Source organism: Pinus tabuliformis, chromosome 1_1 (assembly GCF_031772625.1).
Source record: "Pinus tabuliformis cultivar Carrire ecotype Pingquan chromosome 1_1, CPIR1, whole genome shotgun sequence".
NCBI classification, from domain to species: Eukaryota; Viridiplantae; Streptophyta; class Pinopsida; order Pinales; family Pinaceae; genus Pinus; species Pinus tabuliformis.
The window spans coordinates 968046543-968073407 of NC_142297.1; the positions used below are offsets into that span (position 1 = coordinate 968046543).

At 40.8% G+C, this 26865-nt stretch overlaps 1 protein-coding gene across 1 annotated transcript in view; it reads left to right on the forward strand.

The window, feature by feature from the left end:
* The window catches only part of LOC149217731 (alpha-mannosidase-like), a 468321-nt gene that overhangs the window by 85150 nt on the left and 356306 nt on the right, over positions 1-26865 (forward strand). Inside the window, exons 15-16 of the mRNA XM_089391406.1 lie at positions 22183-22402; positions 22611-22750. Of these exons, the coding sequence (XP_089247532.1) occupies positions 22183-22402; positions 22611-22750 (360 nt within the window). The remainder of the gene's footprint in view (positions 1-22182; positions 22403-22610; positions 22751-26865) is intronic.

Sequence of the window (26865 nt, forward strand, 5' to 3'; positions counted from 1 at the left end):
CAGTGCCTTAAGAGATTGTTATTAAAATGATTACTTGTTAAATGATATAAAAAGATGGACCATGAACAGCAATCATCTATCATCAAAGGAATCAGCTAAATCAAAATGCTCATAGAATGATCAAAACGATATCCAGCAACTGAGAAATTTGAAAAGATGAATGCTTTAAACCACCACGAGTCATGAACCATTAACCAGATATCATATTCGCATCTCGACTTGTAAATTTAGATCTCAGCATGAAAGATACGACAATTCCTGAAAATGACTGGACCTGACGAAGAGAATTTTCCACAAAATTTTTATATTTTTTTGAAATTTTTTTTTTTTTTTTTTTTTTTTTTTTATAAAATGAAAATTAAAAATCTAAAAAATTAAAATTCTAAAACTAAATTAATTTAAAACTAAACTATAAAAATAAATTAAAATCTAACATAAAGACTAATTAAAATTTAATCTAAGAACTAAATATTAAAAAAGTATTTTACATCTAAACAAAACTATGCAAATTTTAAACTAAAGCTAAAACATTAAAATACAAATCTAAAAATAAAAATCTAAAATCATTAAATCTAAAAAAAATAAAATAAAAACTAAGTTAATCAAACTAAAGCCTGAGTCTAAAAAGGCAAAGTCACATTTTTTTATTTGATTTTTTTTGAATTTATATGAAACTATATAAAAAAAAAAAGGACTAAATTCTAAATACGTTACTAAAATAAAACTAAATGAAATCTAATTAAAATAAAATAAAATCTACGTTAGCCTAAATCGAAAACTGCAAACGATTATCAAAATAAAGGAAGAGCCGACAGCAATATGCTTTACCCTACGACGGAACCCAAATCCAAAACCACCGAAACAACAATATATTACCTGTGCGTGATTCAATGTCACCTGCGGATTTCAGCGAGTAAAACCTGCGGATGGCAAGCGTTGAGATCTGAACTGCAAAAATCAAACATTAACTGCGACTGACTGTGGCATATCAAAAGACTGAAGGTTAATCACGTAAACAGCGAATGTCTGCAATGGGCGCTTGAAGAATTGAAACCCTGAAGAACTACAACCTGGCCACGCGAATCTCATGAGGAAACCGAAAGTGCGTTTAATCAAATGATATACTCTGATGAATAGAACGATAATCGTAACCCTGGCTCAAAGGAGATCACCGAACGCATGGAGAAAAACTTCGACAGGATAGAATGTGACAAACAATGAAAGACTTAAATCAATTTTGGCACTTACCTGAGCAAACTTTACCTGGTTTTCGAAATCGATTTAGGCGTGTTGACGAGCTTAGGGAAATATGCAGACGTTGCAGAGTAAATACCTGAGCCGACGGCAGATTTTCTGAAAGCTAACACGTATGAAAACCGCACAGTGGAATTGAGCTACGATTGTATGAACGATTGCATGAGAAGATTGGCCAAATGCTGAAGTCGACAAACAGATTACTGAGTCGATTTGAGATTTACTTGCTGCCTGATGCGGGATAGATTAAAAACGGCTGCGTCCTTTGACTTTATTTCACCCGTTGTGCAGCTTTGATATCTGAGCACTTCTTGTTTGCAAATGATCAATTTTTTATAAACCCTCGAGACTCTTCTGGATCACACGTGCCTGTTTTCTGCAAGAGAAAAGAAAAACCCTAACATAATATGTGCAATAAACAGAATTTTGAACCCTAGATCAGAAAAATTAAAACCCTAGAACAGTTTATTAATGTACAGATTTGGCCCCTTAACGGCCAGATTTGGCAATAAGAGCAGAATTATTATCAAAATTTAATGTAAAACGCTTCAGAAAACCCTGCATGCATTCATAAAAATATATTTCGAATGATAAGCCCGGGATCAAGAACTGGCTGGGCTCTTTCAGAAAACACAACTCGGGAGTTGGCTGGTTCAGCCGAGAACTTCCCCTAACGCCCAGTAATCTGAAAAAAGGATTTCCTGCACAACTTAAAATCAACCATCAACGTAGAAGGAGAAAACAATAGTGAAACCCTGATCAAATGGAGATACCTGCCAATGTATTTCAGAATCTAAACTATCATTCAAACCCCAAAGATCAGGCAAGATACCTGTGCCTAGATCAATCTTCGTTAAGCTACCATTAATGACTGAAAATAAAATTATGCAGAACACATAGAACAATCTTACAGCATTTTCAGAAGAGTAACACCAGCAAGATTTTTAACCCCAAAGTCTTCTTTATTGCACAAGAAATGAATTACAAGAGAGCTTCTTCAGCACCAGACTCACAGATCGAATGATCTGAAATGACCCCTAGCACCCTATTTAAAGGAAATGATCCCAACGGCTCGTTCGAGTGATCCATGTAGAAATGATCTCGACCGTTGATGAGGATCAAGACATCTCTTGATCTCATCCGTCGATTTATTCACTTAAAATATTATTATTTTATTAGTTAGGGTTTTTGCTTTATTTCATTAATTTTTTATTTATTTCATTTTTTAAATGGATCATCGAACTAAGCCTTTGGAAACATCACCTAGGACCTAGGACTTAGGACTCACGAGGGGATTTAAACCATTTTCAACCCTCAAGACACATTTCAAGATGACTTTTTACAATTTTCATCTCAAGGGGACAAACCCACTTAATACAGACCCTCACAAAACACCCAGCTCTGCGACACAACGATAATCCAGCAGATTAACACACTAGGATTCTCCTAAAGTTCCAATGACAAAATCCATCCCGGCTTTGGGGTCAGGTTTGAAGGAAAACTCTGCCGATCCGTGGATCGGTGAGACAAAAAACCTTCCGGGACATAGATTATCATAGAAAGTTAGGTCCACCTAGGCAATTTTACATACATGACTCTGATCTGCTTAGATTATTTACAATTCATACATGCAGACTGGGTTTACAAGCAAGAAGATCAAGCTGCTGATGACTGCTGGATGGCACGGACACGCTGATCAGGTGCTGCCCCTTTTTGCAAAGAAAGGGGGGTGTACTGCATGGGTAGTTGACCAGTAGAGGTCAACAGAGAGTTTGGCATAAAACTGTTGCTCCTGAAAGCTACGCAATACTGTCTCAATGTGCTAGAGATGCTCCTCCCAAGTCCTGCTGTAAATGAGAATATCATCGAAGAATACCAACACAAACTTCCTTAAGTGACTACGGAAGATGTGATTCATGTAGGACTGAAATGTAGCTGGGGTGTTGGTTAACCCAAAAGGCATCACCAAGAACTCAAAGTGCCCATAGTGACACCTGAAGACGGTCTTGGGAATGCCCTGCTCCCTCACGCGAATCTGATGGTACCCAGATCTCAAATCAATCTTTGAGAAGAAATGTGCCCCTCTCAACTCGTCCATCAACTCATCAATCCTGGGTATGGGGTACCTGTTCTTCAGGGTCTTCTTGTTCAGGGACCTGTAGTCAATGCACATCCTCAATGTACCGTCCTTCTTCACCAACACCACAGAAGAAGCAAAAGGACTCATGCTCGGTCGAATATGCCCAAGAGCCAGCAACTCCTGGATAGCCCGCTCAATCTCATCCCAATAGGCCTTGGGGTGCCTATAGGGGGTGGTAATCACGGCTTGTATGCCCTGCTCAAGCTCGATGGTGTGCTCAAACCCCCGATCCGGTGGCTGTCCTAGTGGAATCTCCCCAAACACTATGGCATATCGATCAAGGATAGACTGTATCTCTGGATGTACCGTCTGCCCTGTAGTCCCTGCCTCTGATGCATGCAGCTCCACTGCCCACTCTATGTCTCCCTTTCGGAAGACTGCCTCCATCCGATGAGCCAAAACAGTCTGAGGCGGATATGTGTGCTGTCCCCGTATCTTCTCATGCCTCCCTGTCTTCTCATCATCCCACTCCATCTCTAGGGCCTTCCAATCTGTCGTGACCTTTCCTAGAGTGATAAGCCATTTAACACCTAGTATCATGTTGGTGTCCGGAATATCAACCACGAAAAGGTGGTCAGTCAATGTGTAGGTGCCCATCGTCACTGAAACCTCTGGAACATATCGAGCACACGTCATGGTCTTATCTCTTTGGACCAAGACTGAAAACCCATCGAAGCTCTCTGTCTGTATACTTCTCCGCTCAACCATCTGGGCATCGATGAAGTTGTGGGTCACCCCACTGTCAACCAAAATTGATACTCGCTAGCCACGTACTGTCCCTCATATGCGTAGCATTAGATACTTGGGAACTCCTCGCAATGCTAAGGGCCCCTCTGGTGGGTGCAAAAGATGCACCACCTGCTGCTGGCGGTGGTGGTGGCAAAGGACCCTGTATGGCATGGCTATCTCCTGCCTCCACATCATCCTTGTCATCCTCTTCTCCACTGCTCCCGGAGAAGACCTCAATAAAATGTGCTTTACCTACAGCACATCTATGTCCTGGTGCCCATGGCTCCTGACAAGTGAAGCACAACCGCTTCTTCTTCAACTCCCTCCTGGCATCATCGTCAAGCTGTACTCGTCCTGGATTCCCCCTTGGAGGTGGAATCCTCACATCCTTCCCCTTAGACTGAAAAGTCTATCTCTGGGGGTAAGGTGTTCAGGTCCTGGGTAAAACATCCTATAAGTCTCGGGTCCTGCTGATAGCATCCTTGAGTGTGGCTGGTCTAGTGGATCGGACTAAACCCCGAAGTGGCTCTGCTAACGCCTCAACATACATATAGACCCTCCGTGCCATGGATAGGTCTAGCACCATCACAGAGACCCTCAAGAACTCTGCAATGTAGGTCTCTGAGCTCCCTGTTTGTTTGAGCCTTGTCAGCTCAACAAAATGCTGCTCTGTATCCCTCTGATCAAATCGCTCCATCAGTCTCTTGGTAAACTCGGCATATGTCGTCACTGTGGAGTGCCCTAGTGTAACCATCCCATGAAACCACCAATCCTGGGCCTCACCATCCAAATGCAATGTTGCCACCTTGATGGCCTCTGTCTCCGACATCTGGTTAAGATGGAAATAAATATCCAACTTCTCCACCCAAGACTTTGCCGAACTGTTTGATGAATCATCAAACGTAGGCAAGTGGAATCTACTCGTTGCATGGTGGGTGTCACCATCATGGTAATGCGGGTACCCTCTGTGATGGTCGTGGGGTCTACTATCCTGCTGGAGCTAAACAAAATCTCTGAATGAGTGGGCTTCCCTGAACTATTGCCCATAGGCCTGGTACTCTGCAAAATAATTGCCCATATGTCCGGGCTCTGCCTCCTGCTGGTCTACGGCCCCCGTGTCGGCTCCTAAGAAAGTGGGCATGGTAGAGCATGTAGGGGCATGTGAGGCCACCTGCTGCACAGTATCACGCTACTCTGGCAAATGGTGGGATGCGCTCGATCCCTCACCAACCTGAAAAACCCGTGGGCTCTCACGCTGTCTAGCCTCTACTACCATGAATCTCTACCCCATCACCTCAATCTGCCTCGATAGATCCTGCACAGATTTGAGGAGCATATCCGCAAATCTCTTTCCGTCATCATTTGCCATCGGGCTCCCCTTGTTCTGCGTCCACCATCAGAACACAGTCTCCCTCTCTGTAAGTGTTCTCCAACCTACGCCCAGTGTCCCTGTATCTCCGACCTCTGTAACATATGTAGCGTTTTTCCCCCGGTGTCATATAGCTCCACAGGCTGAGCCAGATCTATGCTCTGATACCACTGTATTATCCCTAACCCGAAATATTCCTCAAACCCCAACAAAATCTCAACTATAAAAACGCACAAGTGGTATAGTAGCTGAGAAAATCACAGAGATATAATAGTAGTGCAGCAACAATATTGAACATATGAAATATAAACAGATACACACAAAATGCAGCGAGAAATGCTAAGCCATTTTATTATACTGAGTAAAGGAATGAGTACAGAGGTGATCAAAAGGACGGCACCTCAACTTGTACAAGGCAAGTGAAGAAATACACTCAAAATAACAAAGGAATGGCCTCACACTGATTTGCGTCCCAGCGGCTGGAAAACTGTCGTGCTGCTGCTGCTGTTGGAAATCGAATTGGGATTTGGGGCTGCTCCCCTCCTCAGAAAAGGTTGAAACTCTGGAATCGGACTCTACTCAAGAAACCCAAAAAAAGCCAGAAAGCTTTTCTAAAATGGCCGACCGCGGAAAATCATCCCCTTGGGGTTCTGCGCAGTCCCTCAATGCTCTGTGCTGCCACTGAATGAAACCCTCCAGAAAACTGCCTGAAACTCCTGCCAAAACTCTCCAATATGTAAGAGTTGATCCCCTGCTCTACCTCTCAGCACAAATCCTCCTGCAAACCCTCAACCCAGGCTCCTGCCAGAAAGAACTGCATCCTCCTCCCAGTGCTGCGCAATCCTCCAAAACGCTGATGAAACTGTTGCTGAAATGTTGATGAAACTACTGCTAGAATACCAATGGAAATACCTTGCCCGAGCAGGGACTCGAAGTCCCCCAAGGCTAAGGGTGAGATCTCCAAACGGAAACACTCAATGCACTAAATAGTGTTGCAGACTAGCTAAACAGCCATCATGCTCTAAGTTGAAATGACTATCACAAATGCTCATAACCGGAATGATCAAAATGAGGGAGCTCCTCTCTCTTTTATAGTCTTTGTTTCTCTCAATCCCAAGGCTCACCTCCTCCTGCGTGATTCCCCTCTTGCCACGTGTTCCTTTCCTCCTGCGCAGTTCTTCCATGTGTCTGCGTGGGCTCCATTTCTGCGTCCCCCTTGGCTCCCCTTTAAGTCACAACGTTGTGCTACTAGGAAGTGCCTTTTTATTCTAAAAGTGAGTTATGTCCCCCTTCCTCACGTTTTATTTACAAATAACTATAGAAGGCAAAAATCGAACAAAATCGAATATTCCAATTAGCCATGACTAATTAGGAATATTACACTAGACCTAACCAAATTCTACGAATTTTTTTGTGTGATTTAGTATGGTAATATACATTGACTTTAGACATTAATATGTGTCAAGGGCTCAACCTTCAAAACGTCACCCTGGCTTTGGGGTAAAACATGAGTGAAAAAACCTAGAAAATTATCCGCCTCTGAAAAAGAAGGGGATAATTAACCAGATAAAAGAAACACTCCAAGGTGTACTCGTTTGTTGATCGAGCCCCAACATCCTAGGCCTGTTACAGACTCAAAACTCATCATTACTAGTATCACTTATTACAATTCCCCGTAGGGTGTAGAATCTGGGTACAAGAAAGATGATGAGAAGATAGAAGTACAGTTAAAAAACTCTGTTGACTGACGATATCTGATGGTACAAGTGTCCTTTGGATCATCCTTGGGCATGGAGTCTTCATGTAATCATTAGGTGCCATCCAGTGGTCAACATTTGGCTCCATATGGGGATGCATGTTAGATACAAAGTGATAGTGTGCAAGAATCTAGAATCTGCATCAACCGACAAAAGACATATATCAACAGTATCCATTCAAAATATCATCAAATGAAATAAAGTACATAAACAAAGAAATGGAAATTTATTCTAAAAGCATAAATGACAATTTATTCATGAAATAAAACTACTTAAACAAAAATGACGTGAGATAAGGTTAGAAATATGATACAAAAAGATGCCCCATGACATCAGATATCTTCGGTGAAATCCATCTTGAGAACTTGTCTACTTACAGGGAAGTCCATAGGTTCTTTCTTTGATGTGCCTTGCCCAATTCTGACTATCTTGGGACTATGACTTGCCCCAATATTAACATGTTTGTGGCCATCAGATATACCAAACCTCTTCCTTTTACTTTTTCGATTACTGATGCGTTGAGGCTTGATCCTGCTCAAAACTGGTGGTTCATTTTTTATATCTTTTTTATTTTCTTCTTGATTAGTTGCGTGGTGATGATGATATATTTATTTCCAATCCTACTGCTTTGTCTTGAAAATGCTTTGATGGAAAATTTGAAGTACCCAATCTTTTTGAGCTATGCCTAATCTCTTTGTTTTGAATATACTCTGTTAAGTGGGGAAGGAAATTTGTCAACACTACATCACTCCCTGTCTGGCATGATCTATAGATAATCTCATTGTTGGGTTTCCTTGGATCTTCAACATGATATCTTTTCTCTAACTTTCGATCAAGTCTGACAAAGTTATTATCCAGTGTGGAAAAAGTCGCGAAAAATCGCAATTTATTCCTAAAATCATGATTTTTTGGGCTAAACGATTATATCGTGCAAATTTTTGGCGATTTTTTCATAAACGAAAAAATCACGATATTATCGAATTAATCCCGATTTAATCGGGAGTCAATTGAAAAAATCGGCTTCCATTATGACCGCGTGGATAAAATGCCGGAAATCGTTCATTTCGGTTCATTTTAATTTTTCACTGTCTGTTTTGGCTTGTTCCGCGCTGTGGAGAATCGAGGGTTTCAAGTTTTCAGTTTGCATTTGCAACGTTGCCATTGCGTTAAGACTCAAGAGGAGCCCGCAAGCCTCAAGGTATGCTCAGACTTCAGTCTTCAGATTTCTACCCGTTACCTGTACGCTGTTAAAACTTAAAAACTTAAATGTTTCTTAACAGTTAAATGAAAATCTTTCAGGTTTCAGCGGATTGTTTGTAATAAATTTGTAATATCATTATTCAATGTTCATATATGTAATATGTATTATGTAATATCATTATGATTAATATATAATATATATTTAATATTACATATGGCTATGCGCATTGCGGGCAGCGGAAAGCCATTATCCAAATTCCAAATTTGTTATATGTATTATGTATAATTGTTAACAATGATACCAAATTCGTTATAAACTTATATGTATAATTTAAACACATCGTTCTATTATGCTCACAGCAGATTGTAACTTGTAAAGTTGTAAGTCCCTTAACACACTGTCCAAACAGAAACTGTTGGGTTTTTTAATAAGCCAGCTGCCAAACAATTACATGGTCTACGTCCAGACACTGCCTAGAATATGCAGGCCCCCTTCTATTTTGTGTTTTTGCTCTTTTATAGAACTTTTCTCAGTTCTGGGACTAGATCAAATATGATCAAAGATATCAACCTTGACAAAATCAACCCATTGAGGGCCTTGTTTAATAAATCTATTATAGAGATATCACTATCCTTTTGAGTTTTGACTTTAAATGTCCCTAATCAACTCTCCACTGCATAAGTAATTTGTCTCTTTCAAAGCACAGTCAACGTTGTCACTCAAGACATATCAATGAACAGTGAACACTGCATAAATTGACTACGTCAACAATGGACAATCAGTGGAAGGCCCAAAACAGTATAGCTGTTAACATATAATAATAAATATATATGGCTTAAGTGTTCACTGTTCGGTGGGTCTAAAAATTTAAAAAATTAAAAATTAAAATTACTGTAAATTTGTAATTTAAATTTTAAATTTACTAATTTGTTTCTAAATTCTGAGTGCAATACAAATTATATTTTGCTGATTTGAAGGCTGAAGCAATTTAATTTGTTTCAATTTTTTTTGTGCCCAGGTTTAAACTTTAAATTCAAGCTCAAAGTTTAAAACAAAATGCCAAGGATTTTGGACGCTATGTGGGAGTTTGGTGAGCCTGATACTACACCCGAAACTGGGGGGGTCAATAGAATGTATTTGACTTGCAAGTTGTGTGGCAAGCATATGTCAGGAGGCATCAACAGATTAAAATTCCATTTGGGGCAAATTCCAGGGCAAAATGTTGAACTTTGCACAAATACAACTCCAGAAATCATCCGACGGGCCATTCAATCATTGATGGATAAAGAGGACGGAAAAGACACCAGGGCAGCACTAAAAAACCAACTTGTAGGGGGCTCAAGAGTGGGGGGAATTGAGAGTGGCAGTGCTTCTTCAGCAGCATCACCTTCCTCACCCATGGGTACTCATCCTTCTATCTCATCTTTTTTTGTTCCTAGAACAACAGCTGGTTCACAACCTAGGATCAAATCATCAATGAAAAAAAGGAAAAGGCAGAAGTTGACAGGTTGGTCAATAAGTGTCTTCTATGGAGTGATGTTCCTTTCAACATTGCCAAGACAAACCCATTCTACCAGCCTATGTTTGATGTTGTTGCTGTCGTTGGCCCGGGGTACAAAGCCCCCACCTTTGCAGAATTGAGAGGGCCTCTTCTTCAAGATGAAAAGATTGATTGCATTGCTAGATTGGCAGAGTTTAGGGCATCATGGGAACACACTAGATGCACAGTCATGTCAGATGGTTGGACTGACCAGAAGGGTAGGACCCTTCTTAACTTCTTGGTTAGTTGTCCCAAGGGGACAATGTTTATGAAATCTGTTGATGCATTTGCACACATTAAAGATGCACGTTTATTATGTGAGTTGTTGGACATCTTCATTCAGGAAGTAGGCCCAAGCAATGTTGTCCAAGTCATAACGAACAACGCTGCAAATTATGTTGCAGCTAGTAAGATGCTTATGGAGAGGTATCCTAACTTGTTTTGGACACCTTGTGCTGCTCATTGCATTGACTTGATGTTGGAGGATATAGGTAAGATTCCTACTGTGATGGATATTGTTGAATCATCCAAGAGCATAACAAAATTTATATATAATCATGCATCTGTGCTTAGCTTGATGAGACGATTCACCAACAACGAAGAGTTGGTGCGTCCTGCCATTACACGATTTGCAACTACTTTCATATCTCTTCAGTCTTTGTTGAATCCTATGTGGGATGTGAAGAGCATGTTTCTCTCAACGGATTGGAGTTCTTTATCTATTAGCCGCAAACCGGAGGGAGAGGGCATATGCAGACTAGTTTCATATGATCAGAGCTTTTGGGCAGGAGTAGAGGAGGTGTGTTCCATTTCAGAACCTTTGGTAAGGGTTCTTCGGTTGGTTGATGGAGACAAACCTACAATGGGCTACTTGTATGAGGCCATGGATAGGGCCAAATAAGCCATTCTTGCTTATTATGCAGATAAGGGAGACTAGGGGTTAGAGAAATAACAGGTCATATGGAGAGTGATTGATCAGTGATGGAACAATACCCTCCATCGCCCCATTCATGCTACAGGTGTCTACCTCAACCCTGCATTTTCTTACGCTTGTGGTTTCAGATTTGATGCTGAGGTGACGGATGGATTCTTCACTTGTGTTGAGAGGATGCTGTCATCTAAGTAAGAACGTGAGGAGATTTCTAAAGAAATGGAGGTCTATGGAGGTGGAACATTTGGTTTTAACATGGCTATTAAGAATAGGATGACCAAAATGCTAGGTAAGCTTCAGTTTGTTTCAAACTTTCAAGTTTAGAATTTCAATGTTTTTTTTTATGTTTATCATTTTTCTTTTAACTTGTAGATGCTTGGTGGACAAGCCATGGTTCTAGAGTACCCCATCTCCAAAAGCTTGCCATTCGAGTGCTTAGCGAAACATGCAGTTCCTCTGGGTTTGAGCGCAACTGGAGTGTATTTGACAAAATACACAGCAAAAAGCGCAATAGGTAAAAAGATTTCAAATTAAATTTTTTGAATTCATTTGATTAATTTTAATATTTAAATTTTCTAAGTACTAATTTACAATCTATGACCCTAATACAAATTGGAGTCCCAACGCCTCAATGACATGGTCTATGTCTACTACAATCTTCGATTGTGGGTGAGACAGCTTCAGAAACCTACTGATGTGGAAGCCATCTCATTGGACAATATTGATACCACCTCTTCATGGAGAGTCGAGACTAAGAGGCCGATCATGGACTCGATCCCGGATTGGTTAGGTGTGGATCTAGAGGATGTAGTAGTTGCAGGGGAGGGAGAGCCAGAGATAGAGGAGGAGGAGCAACATCAGGGTCAGGAGGCAGTAGCAAAGCTGGATGAGGATGCTAAGGAGGAGGTGACACCATCTAGGATGGGCAGCAGCAACAGCATAGCACAGAGGCCACCTCTTCCATCAGCTTCTAGAGGACGATTGAGTCCATTTGATTTTGTATTCCCAGGGGTAGGGCCTTCTTCCTCTAGAGGAAAAGGCAAAGCCATTCCCTATTCCCGTAAAAGGGGAAGAGGATCTCAATGACTAATTACTTGATGACTTTTAGATGACTCATGATATACATTTATTATATTTTTTGTTGATATTTTGACTCTTGAGAGTTGAGACTCGGACAGAACTCAAAATTCAAGAGTTGATTCACTATTTTGATATGTGATGTAGCACTAGACTTCATATACATACAATATATTAGCTTTCTTTACATGTTTACGTGGAAATGCATTTATTTGATGTTGTGGATACTCTAGATGTTAAAAAAAAATGAATAATTTTGTGTTCTTTAATTTTGCCGAATTTTTCAAAAAACTCCCGACTTTGCTGAGTTTTTCAACTTTTGAACCCTTGCCGAATTAATCTCGACTTTGACTTTTTCCACATTGACATTATCAGGCATGGGGATGGTGGCATATGATAAGTCCATTTGAAGGCTGCCACCTAGATCTGATGCCCATTTTCTTGATAGGAGCATTCCCCATGAATCTAGAACAGTTATCACAACAATATCCATAGTCATTATTCTATCTATGTATGCAGCTAGGAAAACCTGTAACTCTTTATTATCCCACACAATTCTTTTAGAATCCATTGAACATATGTTGTGATAGGGCCTAGAAACCCTTAAATTCAGTTGCTCCATGACTTTCTTTGTCATGACATTTGATGAAGCCCCTGAATCAAGCATGTAGTTGTGTAAAAAACAATCATTCACTATCAAAGAAACATAAAATGGTAGATGATCTTCATTCCCGACATAACAGTTCATACTTTTCAATACAATTTCCTCATCTTCCGATTCATCACTAGGCTTTTCTTCCCTTTGAGTAACTTCAATGGCACTTAGTAACTTGGCCCTTTGAGATGGTATCTTTAAAAAAAAATTCACTGGAATAGAAACCTTTGCATTATTCACCCAATTTCCCAAGTTAAAATTCAATTCTGAAGTAGGAGGAGAAAAAATTATGTGATTATTTCGGTCTTGGATTTCCCTTCTCTGATAAGTCATCCCTTTGGGTTTTGCCATAGCAAGAATCTGTCAAGATGTAGGTTTTTCCCCAAAAATCTTAGTGACCTCGTCAAAATATGCAATCATATTGTAAACCCCAAGATTAAATCTGTCAAGATGTAGGTTTTTCCCCAAAAATCTTAGTGACCTCGTCAAAATATGCAATCGTATTGTAAACCCCAAGATTATCAGGCCTATGGTCAATCTCTTGATTTCTCTCAAAGGTGTATATCTGATCTTCCATGGAGAACATATTGATTTTACCACTTGTCCCTCCTAACATGCCACTTTCCATGATTCTCTTCACATATGGGCATGTGGCTTCTTCATGGAACTCATTACATGGCCTACAAAAGGGGGAATTTGATCTACCATGTTGGGGGATTCCAATGGATTTGGAGGCCTATGCCCCTGCTGAGGGCCTTTATTATTTTGCCATCTATCATTTGGCCTAGTTTGGAATCTTTGCACTTGTGATCTCTCTATGGCCACCAACCTATTTTGCATGGTCTGCATTTATTTGATGCGATTTGCTTCCATGCTCTTGATGAGTTGAGTTACTTCTTTAATAGGATCATGTGTAGTCTCTTCCTTGGCATTGCCGTTGTAATCATTTGATTTTGATGGCCCTCTATTGAAACCAGGAATTTTAGATTTTCCTTACTGCTTTCTAGCCCTTTCTATCTTCAAGGCTTCAGATTGAGCTACACTTAGATTCGTAGGTTCCTTCCTCCTCAACTCATAGGCAGTGTCAACCCCAAAAGCATCTAGATATGAGCATAAAAGAAATTCATCAGGAGGTTTAACAATAGTAGGCATGCTTTTTACTAATTCATTGAATCTCTTGTTAAACTCGTCCATAGTTTCATTCTCATTTTTCTTCATGTTGCTAATGGCATTGATCAAATGCCTATTTTCCTTCTTCTCTCCAAACTTATCTAAAAATTCAGCCCGAATGGCTTGCAAAGAGTTATATGAGTTAGCAAGTTGCTCAGTGAGCCAATCAAGAGCATCCTCTTCTAAAGATAAAACAAAAAGCCTCATCTTCACATCCTCATAATTAGCAGTGTTACACCATTTAAAGATACAATCATTAATTTTTTTCACATGTGATGTAGCACTAATGGCATTGTTACCTTGAAAGTAAGGCAACTTTTCAATAGCCTTGTCAGGGATATTGAGAGGATAGCCATTTACGTTAGTGAAGTCATAAGGAGAAAAAAGATCATTCATGATGCTAGGCTTTACTTGTTCTTGAAAAAGCAAATGAATATCAAAAATAACCTCTTGCCCAAGACTAGCAAGAGCTCTACTACGAGAAAGTCTATTCAACCTCTCTCTAAAAACCCTTTCAGGATCAATAGAGGGGCTAACTAGACCACTTGAATTTCTCCTAGTAGAGACTCTTGCAAAATTTGGATTAAGTGGAGTCGCCACTTGAGAAAGAATCTAAATCTAAAGTTCAAGATGCTAAAACCAAAAGGTTAGTCGATTTTCCCAGGTACAAGAAGACTTTCCTTGGCAATGGTGCCAAAGATGTTGACCTTGCCGCCTACACCTACCTACAAGTTAGTGAGAAAAGCCTTCAACCCCACAAGGTGTGGTTGGTGGTAGGGAACTCAGAGAAGGGACCACCCCTCTTAGCTAACCGAGGAGATAGCTAAAACAGAGAGAGTCGGGATTAGTGTGACAACCCCTTCTCTGAGTTCCCTTCCACAAACCACACCTTGTGGGGTTGAAGGCTTTTCTCACTGACGTGTAGGTAGGCGTATGCGGTAGGGTCAACAGGGCCATCTTTGCAGCTAAGTTCAGCAGATGAAAGACCATATAATGCAAGGATGAAGAAACTAGAAAGAAAAGGGAAAAAGCAAGAAGAAAAACAAATAAAGAAGTCAGGAGGGAAAAAACAGAAAAAGACAAAGAGTTTGGAGTCCAACACACTATCCCTCGTCAGCTAGCAGGAGCAGGGAACAAAGGAGGGGGGGAAAGGAAATAATATGGGCCCTGGTAAGGGGGTGGGGATCATAAAAAAGTGATTAATGAATATAATATCCTGGAACTATAGGGGTCTGGGTATAGTAAAAAGAATAATGGAAGTGAAATCCCTAATCAGAAAGGAAAGACCAGATATCACCCTCCTTCAGGAGACCAAACTGGATGAGAAGACTCTCAACTCAATCCAAAATAAGATCTGGAGTAGCAGCAATCTTGAAACAATTAGCTCAAAAGGAGCATCGGGAGGCCTTTGCACAATGTGGAACCCAACAAAATTTCATTTGGTAAGTTCTCTAAAAACTACACAGATAGCAACTACTTTTAATTCAATAGAAAAGCAACAACTCTTCACAATGATCAATGTTTATATGCCCACTCACTTCTGGGAAAAACAAGATTGTTGGAATTCCCTAATGGAGTTAAAAGGCACAGAGTATGGACATACCGTTTTCTTGGAGGAGATTTCAATACAACAATGAGCGATCATGAAAAAATGAGGGGGCTCCATTGTTTGTGATGCCCTACAGGAGCATATGGAAGATCTAATCTTAACTTTGAACCTCTTTGATGTTAAGCCTCAATTGTATACATGGACCAATAAAAGAGTAGGAGTGAGCCATATTGCGGCCCGACTGGATCGTTTCCTAGTCGCTAACAATCTCTTAATCCTAAATTTCAGCCTCAAATCCTCTATTCTTCCGTGGTCCGGATTTGATCACTGGCCGATCAGTCTGATAATTTCCCAACCCTTGGATTTGGGCCCTATCCCCTTTCGCTATTCTCCCCTATGGTTGGAAGTCCTCAAATTCTTGGAGTTGGTTTCCCTCTCCTGGTCGGGCTGGATTGAGGGAAGCCCAATAACTATCTGGGAGTCCAAGATTCGTAGACTGAAAGGTGACATTAAAAAGTGGATAAAGGAAAACAAATCAGGCAGACAAAACAATATTAAAGAGATGGAGGAAAAACTAGCATCAATCCAAGGACAAATGGAATCTACTCTGGTAAAACAAGTAGACTTCCAAAAAGAAGCAGAGATATTCAAGACCCTTCACACAAACCTTAGGAGGGGAGAGGAGTTCTGGAGTTTAAAATATAGAAATAATTGGTTGAAGGCTGTGGATAAGAACACAAAATTCTTCAGAAATTAAGAGAGGAGTTGTAGAGCATTATGAAAAGTTATATACAAGAGATCATTTGAGTGATCTTGACAATGAATATTTCTTCCTAGAAGGTATCCCTGTGATGGTGATGGAAGAAATGAATAGAGCTCTGATATCCCCCCTGCAATAGAAGAAATTAGGAGGGTCATTTTCTCCTTCCCCCTGATAAGGCTCTCGGTCTGGATGGTTTCTTGGCCAACTTCTATCTATCCTTCTGGGAAGTCATAAAAAAGGACCTATGCAGATTGGTGGGATATTCTTTAAAGCACTTCGCCATGGGGGGTGGCATAAATTCTTCCTTCCTGGCTTTGATCCCCAAAGAATCGAATCCCTCCTCCTTCTCTAGATTCCGTCCAATTTCCCTCTGTAATGTCTCATATCTCAAAGTTTTTGGCCTCACGACTTAAGTCTCTCTTGCCCTCTTTGATCTCTGACAACTAGGGGGGGTTTGTCCTAGGTAGGCAAATCTATGACAATATTATCTTGATCCAAGAAGCACTTGATTCTAGCTGGCGCAGGGTTGATCAAGGGATGATCATAAAATTGGACATGGCAAACGCTTTTGATCGCGTTAAGCATGGGTTCCTGATAAAAGTTCTCAAGAAAATGGGGCTGGATGAAACATTCATTAGATGGATCAACCTTTGTATTGCTTCCCCTTGGATCGCTCTTCTGGTTAATGGTCGGGTGGCGAGCTTCTTCAAAGCCTCAAGGGGTCTTCCTCAAGGATGCCCCCTCTCCCCTTTCTTATACATTATCATGGCAGATGCCCTGAGTAGGAAATTAGAATATGAAAGAGCAACTCTCAACCTTCCGGAATAAGGTATAAATAAGGTATCAAAAGCATAAATCATGGGCAGTTTGTGGATGATACAATTTTGATGGGCGGAGCCTCGGTAACAATTACTCGGCGCTTCAAAAGAAATTTGGAAAGATTCCTTTGTGCGTCGGGGGGAGCCACTAATGATAGTAAGAGCCACATCTACAACTGGAATATCTCCAGACAAAAAGAGAAGAAAATAAAAGAAATTCTGGGTTCAAAGCAGTCAGAGATTGGAAAGATTTTAATTATTTAGGGGTCCCTATATTCCTAAGAAGGGCTACTCCTAATGCTTGGCAAAAAGTGTAATGAAAACAAAAATTGTAAATTGGGGAGGGATATGGCTCAATTACGTGGGAAGGGAAATTCTAGTGAAGTCAGTCCTGTCGGTGATCCCTTTGTATCAGTTTACTGCCCTACAGGCCTCCAAGAGCATTTTACATCAAATGGGGATGTATATAAGGAAATTTATGTGGGAAGAAGGAAGAACAGAAACCAAGAAGTATCATTTGGTAAATTGGAAAACGGTCAAAGTCCCGAAACAACATGGTGGCTTGGGAATAAGAGACCCGGGTTAGAAAACCTGGCAATGGGAGCAAAAATGTATTGGAATATGATTACAAATCTGAATCAATGGTGGACTTAGGTGATCAATGCTAAGTATTTAATTCATCAAAATGACAGAGCGAGCAGAATGAACCCATGCTTGGGCTCCCCCATATGGAATTTGATCAATTCCTCCATGGACACCATTAAAAATAATTTAAGCAAAGTCCTGGGGAATGGAGCCTCCATCAAGATTTTCATGGATTCAATTTTGGGCATCCAGCCCCTGGGTTTGAATCCTTCCTTGGTGGAACTATCTTTCATGAGATAAGGAGGGGTGGAAAATTTGGACCAGATATCAGACTGGAATCAGCAAGGAGGGTGAAAGGGATGGAAGATAGATAACATTCTTGAGGCTCTTCTCCACCAAAGAGATAAGCTAATTAAGAAACTAAGAGGATGTGCCCCCATTGCTCTCGCAATTGAAGATAAGTGGGATGGAAAAAGGGTAGCTACACTGTCAAGGAAGGGTATTCACACTTGCTCTTTAATTCCCAGGTCCCTCCTAAATCCATCATTTGGAATAAAATCTGGAAAACTACTGCTATTTGAAAGTTCAATTTTTTTGGCTGGCTACTTTCGCATAAAAAAATCCTCACAGCAGAGAACCTCCAGAAGTAGGGTCGAATTGGCCACTCAAGATGTCCGCTATGTGAATCTTTGGAGGAGTCTATTCCCCATCTCTTTCTCCATTGTCAGGTAGCTAAGGCAGTTTGGTAAGTGGTACTCGACCCTCTATACCATAGAGTTTCATCGCTATTTGACCTCCTGACATTATTCAGATCTTGGCCCAAATTTTATTTGGGCTCCTTTCAAGCCAAAAGCAAGTTCAAATATATTTGGTCTGCTCTTCCTAAGTATGTTTGTTGGCAAATCTGGCTATCAGGGAACAAAGCTATATTAAAAAATACTCGTCCTTCTGCGGGACTAAAAACCATGTTAGCCCTTTCATTGTGTATGGAATTGCATAGAATGGAATCGGACCCTTCCCTGGAGGAGATTGAATCCGCTTGGATAACGCCATGGGTTGGCACCCCTGCTTGTCAACATTCAGCCAAAGGTAACCCCTCTAGTGCCCAGTGGATTATACGACTGTCTTCTGAGGGGCTAGTGGAATGGATAAGATATTCAAATCAATGGACCCTTCAATTTGATGGAGCATCAAAAGGAAATCCTGGGTTGGTAGGAGGGGGAGGGATTCTCATTAATCCCGAAGGAATCATTGAATACATATATGCTTGGGCCTAGGTAAGAAGACAAACAATCAAGTTGAAGCTTATGGTTTGTTTTTCGGCCTAACATTGGCTCAGAAAAAGGGCATTAGAAAGATCCAGGTCTTAGGAGACTCAATGTTGATCATAAATCATATGAACCATAGATCAACAACAAAAAATATTAGCCTTAATCAAATAATTAAGAGATCCCAAGGGATGATCCCCTTATTTGAGTTTGTGTCATTTTTTCATATCCTAAGAAAGAATAACTAGGAAGCAGATAAGCAAGAAATATTGGCTTGCCAGTTGAAGGTAAAAAAAAGTATAGTGAACGAGGTTGAGGAAACGGTATGCATTCCCTAATCTTATTCATGGATTTATACTATTGGTCTGAGGATGGCATTCTTGGCTCATCCAAAAGGTCAAAAAGTATCAACAAGTTGGATTTTGCAAGATTAGTTGGTCTTAAGTTTTCAACATCCCCCTCACCTCACTCTCTCTCTTTTTGCCCACCTCACCGCCCCCCTTACCCCCCGCCCCTTCTTCTCCTTTTTTCCCTCTCCTCCCTATTATCCATCCCCTTTCTTCCTCTCATCCCACTAATCTTCTCATTCTTATCTCTCCTCCTCTTCTCCATTTCATTAGGGCCCCCTCCCCGCTCCTTGGTACCTGTTGCATCGGCCAATGCTTGGCCCATCCTATCCTTGTGCCTCGTGGCATGGGTTACCTTAGTCTGCCGCAACAACGTGTCTACATCCTTCATGGAGGTACTACACTTGGGCTCGAGCGATCACAATTCGTGAGAATACAGTCCCCTCGGCATAAATTTGTTGCAAAGGTCGGCGTTCCAGTACCGCCGAAGGCAGGTTAATGGAAGATTGGGAGAAACATTTATATCCTCAGCTCATATTTTCTCTGGTCGCTCGTGGGAAGAAGTTGTGGGCGAGGATGAAGGAATAGGAGAAGACCTAGGAATTTATGGTTGTTAGTTGGGAAATTAAGGATGAGCATGGGGATCCCATCTCCATTAGTACTAATCTCTAGTACAACATCCATATCTATATCTACTCCTTCTATTTAAAGAGTAATAGTTTGATATGCTATTATGGGTTCAGGCTTATTTTTGCTCAGGTGGCCTCTGTGAAGGCCTGGCGGCTCAAGCTTGGGACTCTGAGCATTTGTTGCAAGTTCTGGGTCAAAGTACCGACATTCAGGGGGGTCTCTGGAGGAATTTGCAGCTGCAAAGGGAATCTAAGTGTCGACTTACTTCTGTGTGTCAATTTACAGAGAGTTGGTTGCCTGAGAGAGGCCACGAATTGTGGGGATAATCAGAGTCAGGTGGGGGTTCTGGAGCAGAACTATGCGAGCATTCTGAAGTTGGAGGTCTTTGGTAAATTGGAGTTGGGGGACTGTGGCATTCTAGTCAACGCCATGAGCATGCACACTACAGAGGATAATGCTTTGTTTGGCTCCTAGGGCCGCCGCAGGCCTAGGACTGGGGGTCGACGGAAGGAAAAGCCAAGGAAGGCAGCAACAGGCATGCCTGCAACGACTGTTGGCAAGAACATTTGATGATTCATGAAGGTTTGGCAATTCTACAGCGTTGTATCCAACAACAACAATTTGACACTCTGGCCATGCAGGAGCAACAATTGGAAAAGAAGGAGCACATCCGACATTTGGAAGACGAGGTGGATGTGTTGCATCAACAAACTGAGCTATTGAAGCTCAAGATGGAGGAGAGCAGCAAGAGCATGAAGCTCAAGATGGAGGAGAGCAGCAAGAGCAAGGAAGAAGAATTCACTAGCCTGGATCTGAACAGTCCAGCGCCAATGGAAGAATAGTCTATTCACTCTCTTGTTTTTGTAAAATTTTGTTGAATGGCACACTATAAATGTATATACTTACTATGTCAGTTATGTCGATTGTATAGCCATATAATACCAGAAATGAGAATTTTTTGTAAGAAGAATGGGAAAAACTCTATGGGAAGGGATGGGGAACAATGGATGTTTTAGAAGCCCTTAACAGGCTTGAAAATATGATGTAAAATCACGATTTTGCACGTGAATGGGCACGATTTATATATATAAAAACACTACTCATTCTGGTTAAAAAATAACTTGGTTGTTTATTTTTTAATATGCTAGTAGGCCTGTAGGGCTTGTAGGATGACATCTCAACCTACAGTCCTGTATGCTGAGGTTGTCATCCTATGGGATTGGCTTGTAGGCTGAGATGTCATCCTGCATGTTTGTGGAATTACATCTCAGACTACAGGCCTAGGCTAGAAAAAAATTAAATTTTAAATCTTTGTATTTGCCAAGTTGCCAAGTTTTGCCAAGTCCAAGGCCAGCCATGTCTTTGTCGAGTTCAAGTCTGACAACTTTGGACTATATTGATATCAAGACAAAATGAATTCAGAAAGTAAGTCAGGTTGTTGTGTCCTCTATTATTGGAACTAATTAAGTAGCATTTCTGAGCTCATTTGCTCTTAGTCTTAAACTATGACTGTTATAAACTCTTAAAGTGCATGTGTTGTTTAAATTTGGAAATCCCTTTCTGGTGCATTTCTTGGGCAGTGATACTCAAGAGGCAATGGTATCAGATTCATGTTGTCGTGGGTATCATCTTCATAATGTTCACTGGATTTGTCTTCCTTGTTGTCTTCTATGAAATAGAACGATGGTTAATATGCCTGTTGGCTTTGCATGATGAATTTGTGCTTACCTTGCATGTCCCGTACAAAATCTCTCCATTTAATCTGATGATTCATGTATCTTTCTTTTCTTTAGCTGCTGTGCATTTTGAAACATTTTACCTTCTGTTATCACTTAAATCATGATTGACCGTATCATATATATTTTATCTTGCATACATATCTGTTTATGTCAACAGTTGCTCATTATCATGTGAAATAGAAATTATGATTATTCTGGGTTGAGTTTCTCCCCTATGCTTTCAAATGATTATTTTAAGCAGATAAAACTGCCGTGTGAGTGATTTTCTATGAACATTATTGAAGATTTCAGAAAAATCATTAACTGTTTCTTAATAATCACTAAATCTGTCGGTGAATGTAATAATACTAGGAAAACAATCATGTCAAATGAACTGTGTCGAGTCATCATTACCAAGATTAGGAAAACAGTTTCATGATAAACAGTATTGGACTGTGGAATCCTATATTCCCCCATGTTGAGACTATGCCACTCATCCTATGTAACAGCATTGCATATGTTATATCAGGTACAGCAATACTCTGAGTGTATCTTTTTGCTTGACTGTATGATTTGGCTCTGCAATAAGCTGTGTCTGGACTCTTGATTTTGTGATGTGTGTTTCTAGTGATACTTAAAAGATGTTCCCCATTTTCTGATGCCAAAAAATGCCTTTTCCAGGTAAACAGTGAATCACTAGTTGTCAAAGATTCTGATGGAAAGATAATAGAGTCACAGCTTGTACCTCTAGGAAATTCTACAGGTAAGACAAGAAGCTACTACATGAGGGCATATCTTGGCATAACGTCAGGAAAATCCCCCCTTTTTTCGCTTATGTTTCCAGCATCTGTGCCACCCCTTGGATTCAGCACATATGTTATCTCAAATGATAATGGTAAAGGTCAGTACCTCTCTTTTCCATGCTTAAAGGTTTTTTCATCTTATATATCATCATAGTTTTTTCGAGATGAACCATGGCATAATACTCTGCATTGTAAAGCACAAATACCATATAAGTTTATAACATTATAAGAGGCACTGATATCTCAGATTTGTTCAAGATGTATGTTTGAGAAGATAATAAATTTTGATGTTGTCTCAATGTGCAGAAGGCAGATCTATTCTCTCAACTATAGAATCTGCAGTAGTAAGTGAGAATAGGATTTTTGAAGTTGGATCAGGCAACCTAAAAATGTTATTTTCCTCTGCATCTGGCCAATGTCAGCAGATATCAAATCACAGGACAGGGGTAAATCTCCAGACCTTATCACAACCCATTCTATTCAATTAGCTGTTAGTCCCTATCAGGCATGTCAGTTGTGTAATAGACAATTGGTGAATGAAACTATGAATGAGTCCAATAATTGGAAATTTGCATAAGTGATTGATGACGAGGCCAAGGTTATATATTTTCTATTTATACTAGTATATATGAAATTGCATAGACAAATGTTTGGAAAATCTTGAATTAAACATAGGTTTTCACTCTTATTAAAACAATGAGGTTAAACCACCAGTTATCTTCCTTCTGTCTTGTCAATTCCTTGATCAAAATGCTGTGTATAAGACATTATTTGTTGTTATTTGTAGTTCTGAAGTGTTGCATTATTATTCATATTCAGATTTTTTTCACAAATTTAGTTATCTTTAAAATGGCTTATAAGATAAGAAGAGGAAATTAATGTCCAGGAAATGACCCCAAAGTAGGATATTAATGTGGTCATTCCCTGGACAATTTGGCAGTGTGAAGCCATCTCCCATAAAAGCAAGGGAACAGGTTGAGCTATCTAAAAGAACATGTAAAGTAAAATATAGTGTTGCACAATAAGGTAGGATAAGATAGAAAAGACATGATGTAGGTTGAGAACCAGTTCCCCTAGTGAGAGCGAGGCCAAAACAAATCTAAAGATGTCAAAGTGATCTGGAGCTGGTGGCCAAGGACGATGGGGAGGGGCGAGGGATGGTATCCCTGTCAATATCATCATATATAACAGAGATAGTTTTTTCACATGCGGATGGTGTCCTCCATTATACAGCCAGGGTTGAGCACCTGTTACCTACCAAAAGTGGGTAAACTCATAGGAGAAATGTTTTTTCCTATTTTGGATAGCCAGCCCGCCAACAGCCCTGTATTTGCTCAATATATGATGATATGCCACATTCCTCTGCCATTTGCACCAGTCAGGCACCTCTAACCATCCGACATTCCTCTTTAAGGAAGGTGGGTTACCACTCGGGAGGTACTTTAACCATTTTTGCAATTTTCTTTTACTTAATGTTTTGGGTATTGTAACATGGATTGAGTGGTGATCATTTTGATTGATTGACCTTGACTGTAAACTTGTTCTCTCTTACTAAGGGGGTTAATCTTTGACCCTAGTCCAATGGAACCTCCTTTGAGGCCTTAGGGTTATAGTAGGGGCATTACGTGGGAAACTTGGATTGAAGTCACATGTCCATAACCTTTCCATGCTTACCATTCTTTACCATTCCCTTGATTTCACATCCATCCTTTTGGTTTGTTGTCATTGGTTCATTGGGATTGGCACTTTCATAGTCTCGTCCTTGAGTTGGGGTCAAAAACTTTACCCTGGAGGTTGATGCAGCGAAAAGAAGGTAAAAGCACAAAATGGCTACAATGATAGAAAAAGAAAAGTTAAAATGCAAAAGATGGTTGGAACATTAATTAGCGCGTGGGTAAAAGCTTAGCATGAGTTCTACCCCCTCATTAGCCATCACTCAATTCCTGAGCACTTGATGCTCCATCACATAATAAGGAACCCCGACTCATGATTAAGGGGTAAATCAAATCTATATCATTAAAAACAAGCTTGGACACTTGAGCTATGCTCCTCAAGAAATCATTATCAAAAAGAAGTAAAGGGCACATCAGAGGGGTAGAAAAAGTAGGTTGAGGAAAGGAGTAACTTATGCTTCCATGATTTCTCCCCTCATACATTTATACACTTAGGATGATGGACCTCCATTAGCTAGTCCCATGACCATGGCATATTGCCATGAAGCATTTCTCTTTCATTGCCACATTATCAAAAACACCTATGAATTGAAGGGTTGACCCTGGACGTGTCACCTCTTCTTAGGGGATGGAAGCACCTAATAGGGTTGAACATTTAGCCATCCCTAACAAGGTAGGGAACACTTTTATAGGACTTGGTCTAGTTAGATATTTGAAGGTGATCCTAGTTTGAAGTCTTATTATGCCCTTAAAAATGAAGTATTGCCCACTACAATGTTGTAATGTCCCTTCCTAAATTATTTTGGAATAGGATTAATTTCTACATTTTGGGGACGATTTTGGAGGTGATGGGGCCCATTCGATTTTATTAGGAGGCTAGACTTAGTAGAAGTTATTTCAATGTGGTTAATTTGTAAGTGGGGGGCACCCACACTAGGAGAATACGCATTCCCTAGTTCGATTTGCATGGAGGGGAAATCGATCGTTAAGTGAAGGACCCACGATGGAGGGAAAAGTGCTCCACAAAATCTATATAAGGAAGACAACTTTCCTCATTTCAGCTTCTTATCTTTTGACATATTGAACTCAATCTTAGTTGCTTGAGTTGCTTAGTCGAGTTACTATGTTGTTTAGTACACGAGTGTCTCCGAGCGGGGATCTCAGCCTTTGCTTCAGTGGACTTCGAGTGCCATCCCTAGGAGGGAGTTATTCTTCATCTCAGTTCGTAGCAACAGTAGGGAGACGAGTTACAACAGCTGTAAGTCGAGTACCAACAGCACGGGGAGTTACAGCAGCGCAGGAATTGCACAGTCACAATGTGAGGCACTCCGGGAATTTGGGGAGATAGGAGCATCCTTCCATCATTTTCAGGAGTATAGAGGGAAGCTACAGACAAGAGGGCCATCCTACACGCAACTCTCCATAGGACTGCATCATCTCCTCCATGACTGCGCAGTCATTGGAGTAAGACTCTTTGGGACAGCACCATTCGGGGGAGTTTGGAGTTGGGGTGCTGGGAGATCATTTGGAGGGCCATTTGAGGAGGATTGTTGGAATTGGGAGAGCAGAGATTGATAGGATTAGACACAGCAATAGAATTCAAAATTGGAAGAGGGCCAAGTTGTGAAGGGTCAATTTTTGAAGGTTGGAACCAAGAGAAACCATTTCTGGGTTTTTCTGGGTTTTGGGCAAGGATGGCACTCCTAATTTTATACAATTTTCTGGGCAGATCTGAGGGGTCAAACAGGGGTCCCAACTCAGCCAACAACTAGAGGAGCTAAGGGGAATTTTGGCCAAATTTTCGAGGTCAACATTTGGCCAATTCCTCTGTGGGTTATTCTGGGTTTCTTGCGTAAACGCTAGGATTAATTTCCCAAATTTTTTTGAGAAACATGGAAGGCTCTAACAATAGATCATTTCAGGCAGCAACACCTTTCTAGGCAGTAACAACGCAACTCTTGGGGCAGATTACCAACAGATTTGAGGAGGGCGTTCCATTATTCATTTTGGGCTTTTGCTAGCTTGCCTAGAGCAAGCCCAGGTGCACACATTCCAGCACCTTGTTGTACACCTCTTCCCATTTAATATAATGAGTAAACAACGTAATTTGGTTGCCAATTTTGTGGTCTGATGGTCTGATTTATTTTATGGCGTTATTTTTATTGTCCGTTTTGCATAACACTATTTTCCCTAGTTTGGAATATTATAGTGGTACCAAAGCATGATCTTGGCCCAACTGTGGGAAATTAACTAGAAGATCATGGAAGTTTTGGGTATGAGTGCACAGTGATGAGTGAAACTGGAGACAAACCCATGGCTCAAGGGAAATTTTGGGGTAGAATTCATTGGGACGATGAGAGGTTGGCCCAGTCGAGGAGGGTGACAGACCAAACCCATCCTCACATTTACAAAGGAGACATTAGAGGTGAGCAGGCCATGGGGGTGCAACCATCTACATCATGTGGGGAAAGCCGACTAGATCAGGGCACCAAATCTCCTGAAAAGGAGCAGGTAGGACAGAGATGGTTAGAGGGTGAGACTAGGGGGCGCTTTTGCTGGTGGAGACCTGGCTTTAGATATCAGGAGCCTGAGGAGGAGGTTAAGCATGATGCTAAGAGCCCACAGGATGGTGAGGAGCACATCGATATACCTAATGTGGCATAGGAGTCACCTTTATTAGAGACCTCTTTGATAGCCCCAATTGACACCTTGGTGGAGAGGATAGAGCCTACACACAGAGCCATCCGCTGACGAGGTGCCACCCATGGATGAGATGCCAACAATTGCTGAGGTATCTAGAGTTGTGACCGAGTTTACAGGTGATAGATGCCCACAGCAGTTCCACCAGTTTCAGGCCGACCTTCTAGCATTACAAAGGAAGATCACAT